This window comes from Lolium perenne, chromosome 6, assembly GCF_019359855.2.
Source record: "Lolium perenne isolate Kyuss_39 chromosome 6, Kyuss_2.0, whole genome shotgun sequence".
NCBI lineage: Eukaryota > Viridiplantae > Streptophyta > Magnoliopsida > Poales > Poaceae > Lolium > Lolium perenne.
The window spans coordinates 264,628,718-264,632,001 of NC_067249.2; the positions used below are offsets into that span (position 1 = coordinate 264,628,718).

General features: G+C 55.2%; 1 protein-coding gene across 1 annotated transcript; it reads left to right on the forward strand.

Moving 5' to 3' along the window:
• The first annotated feature begins 388 nt into the window (after positions 1 to 388).
• On the forward strand, positions 389 to 2,343 carry LOC127309864 (uncharacterized). Its single transcript, XM_071822554.1, has 7 exons — positions 389 to 580; positions 672 to 884; positions 963 to 1,049; positions 1,221 to 1,583; positions 1,670 to 1,768; positions 1,862 to 1,984; positions 2,059 to 2,343. Exons 1-7 carry the CDS (start codon positions 407 to 409, stop codon positions 2,341 to 2,343), a joined length of 1,344 nt encoding a protein of 447 aa, XP_071678655.1. The 5' UTR covers positions 389 to 406.
• The last annotated feature ends 941 nt before the right edge of the window (positions 2,344 to 3,284 follow it).

Below are 3,284 nucleotides of genomic sequence, written 5' to 3' on the forward strand. Positions count from 1 at the left end.
TGGAGGACGAGGTGGCGGCGGGGTACACATGGACTTTGACGAGCCACCCTCCGCTTCTGGTGACGTGGCTCCTGAGTTGTACCTAGAGGGTCCGTCTAGTGGGGAGGTGGAGATGGAGACGGAGTCTACACACGAGTCGGACTCTAGGGCTGAGTTGGAGGTGATGGAGGATGGGGGTGCGCCGAAGCCCTTGAAGCTTCGTGGAGAAGCTAGAGTCCCCGATGCGAGGAAGGAGCCGAAGACCCATGATGACAAGGCCCTTATCATTCCTTCGAGCGATGAGTAAGTGTACTACTTCAGAAATTTCGAACATGTATTTTCATCTTGGGCATAATAAACAATTTGGCATGTGTACTAATGTGTGATTTATTTGCAGAATCGGACATGGGATGCCAAGCCCCCCCGCATGCCTAACAGCTTGCTTGGGGCTCTGATTAAGAAGTTCTGGCCCGGCAGATACACTCCCCTTAGCACGGTCCCCGGTGGCCCGACGAAGCTAGCCACTACTTGGGCGGACTATGAGGATGCCCCTGCCGTAGGCTTCGCGACAGCTGCTGAGGCTGTGACCACCAAGTTCTGGGTAAGGCATATATTTCTCGAGCACCGTTCATAGTTGATGACCCTAATGTGCTAGCTCATGACTTTCACAACTGATTTATGCATGATTGAAGTGCTTCTATCGTGTGGACCCGGAGCATGACACGCAGGCGCGTCTCACTTTGCGTGGCGCTTGCGAGAGGTTGACACCGCAACAGTGGTACAACCAAAAGTTCACCAGCGCTAGTGCCTTCTGGGCTAACAAGGGTAAGAGGGTCAAGAAGGAGTACTATGTTGGTAACGAGCCTACGGAGGAATGGGCAATGACCATTGAGGAGTACATGTCGGTGAGTAAAATGTCAATGAGATTCTACATTGCGCTAAGTTTTCATTGAATTATCTTGAGCTGAGTATTGCGTTTTCAGGTTTGTCCCGAGTGGGCCGAGCAGCATAGGGAGGCATGGGAGGAGCTGATTAGGCGAGGTGGCTCAGCAGACGAGGAGTTTGCAGCCGTGTCGAGGCGTAACATGGAGAACCGAGGCACCGGTGGCACACCTTTGCGCGGGAAACCGCGACTACACCCGCTTCAAGGGGAAAAAGGTATGTATATACATGGAACGACCTTCATTCATTTCCGCCATGTCTCATTTGTGGTACGCTTAACTTTTCTTTTCGCGATGCAGGGTGGCGAGGCACCACCTGGGGTGGTGCTTCATGATGCCCAGATATATGACATGATGCGGACGAAGCAGAAGCCCAATCCCGCATTGCCTCAGCCACAGTACTACGGCAATGCCAAGGCCGCCAAGGAGGACTACTACGACATGGTCAAGTCTCGTCACCCCGAGGTGGATGACCCCTTGAGCATTCCGGTCGACGAGGAGTCGTTGGTCCTGTCGGGGCACGGGCGTCCGCATGGCCGTTTCCCTTGGATGAATAAGGCGGTCAAGCCTACCCACTCCACGAGCTACACGCGCCTCAAGCATACCCTCACCGCCGACAGCCCCCAGCCTCGTCCACGGCCTGCTCGTCCACCCGCCTACGATGTAAGTTTCCTCATTTTCATCCTCTTTCCGGTTTTCCTTCCTACATGGCTAAGTGTTTACGAGATTCATTGTTTCTGAAATTGTAGCCTGACTTCGAGGCGGCCTTCGAAGCCTGCAATGAAGCGTATCAGCAGGCCGCTGCCCAGTGGAATAGGCAGAATACGGCCTATATGACGTATATATCAGTAAGTCTGAATCTTTCTTCTCGCGCAAGTAGATGACAAGTCTCAGTTTGATGCTTTATTTCTGCAAAGCCTAACTTGTAACCTATCTTGCAGGAAATGATGATCTCTATGTCTACTGGTACACCGCCACCGGCTCGAGTTACCGTGGCGGGGGACATGCCTATCATGCCATCGAGGGCAGCTTTCGCTGCGACTTACTACGGATCCACACCGGAGGTAAGTTCTTTGCCAAACCGGTAGTTACCACTTTCCTTTGCCTCGCAAGTTGCTAACATGTAGGAAACACGTAGGGAACGGGATGGTCCGGGAACCAGGCATCGCCGGGTGGGCGCGAGGTCACACCGGTTCATGAAGGTGGTCGGTCTCCTGGGCGTTCTGCTGGTGCCTCTCCGTCGACTACTCCTGGGACTACTCCTGGGACTACTCCCGGTGCCTCTCCGTCGACTTCTCCTGAGCGTGCTACCGGTCCTTCTCCAGGTGGTTTTTCTGCAGCTTCTACCGGAGCGAAACCCCGGGCTGCTCGTTTCGCCAACGATGTGGGCGGACACACCCCGCCCGGGTCCTTCCTCCGCTAGTCGGCACTGGGCTTCTTGCTTGCCATCATTTGCTACCTACTACTATGTATTGGATGACATGGCACTCTCCTCTTGTATGCTACTACATGCACCATGTATGCTACTATGTGGATTTCATGCTATTTATGTGAATTATGGATGAATTTGGATGTATTTGTATGCTACTATGTGGATTTCATGCTATTTATGTGAATTATGGTGAATTTGGATGAATTATGGTGAATTTCGATGAATTTGGATGTATTTAGATGTATGAACTGCTAAACTGTCCATTGTGAACTGCTGGAACGGTGCAAAGTGAACTGCTGAAAAAAAAAAATTGAGCAGGTCTACGCCGAGGGCAATGCCGTCGGCATAGACCCTGGCATAGACCATATGGTCAGGTCTATGCCGAGGGCATTACCCTCGGCGTAGACGCTGTCGTGCGGCGCAAGGTGGGCACGGAGAGGACGCCACGTCGCGCAGGTGGCCGTCGGCGTCTGCATGGTGGCCCTCGGCGTAGACCCGTGCTACGGTGCGCCACGGGCTGCCACGCGTCCCCTATATGCCGAGGGGGCTGCCCTCGGCGTAGCTCCATGCTACGGCGCGCCACGGGCCGCCACGTCGTCGTCGCGTCGACCTATGCCGAGGGGGATCCCCTCGGCGTATGGACAGCGCCGTTAACGGCGACGGCACGCCAGCGAGCGTACGCCGACGGTGAGTACGCCGACGGCGAACACGGTCCTCGGCGTAGGTGGCGTACGCCGACGGCTAGGCCTACGCCGACGGTGGTCACGGCTATGCCGAGGGACCTGTACGCCGACGATGTACGCCGAGGGCTGCCGTCGGCGTAGCCTACGCCGAGGGCAAGGCATGGCTACGCCGAGGGCAGCCGGCCGTCGGCGTACGCGCCGATTCCTGTAGTAGTATCATAAGGTTCGCACTTCGGCTTACCCATGTTC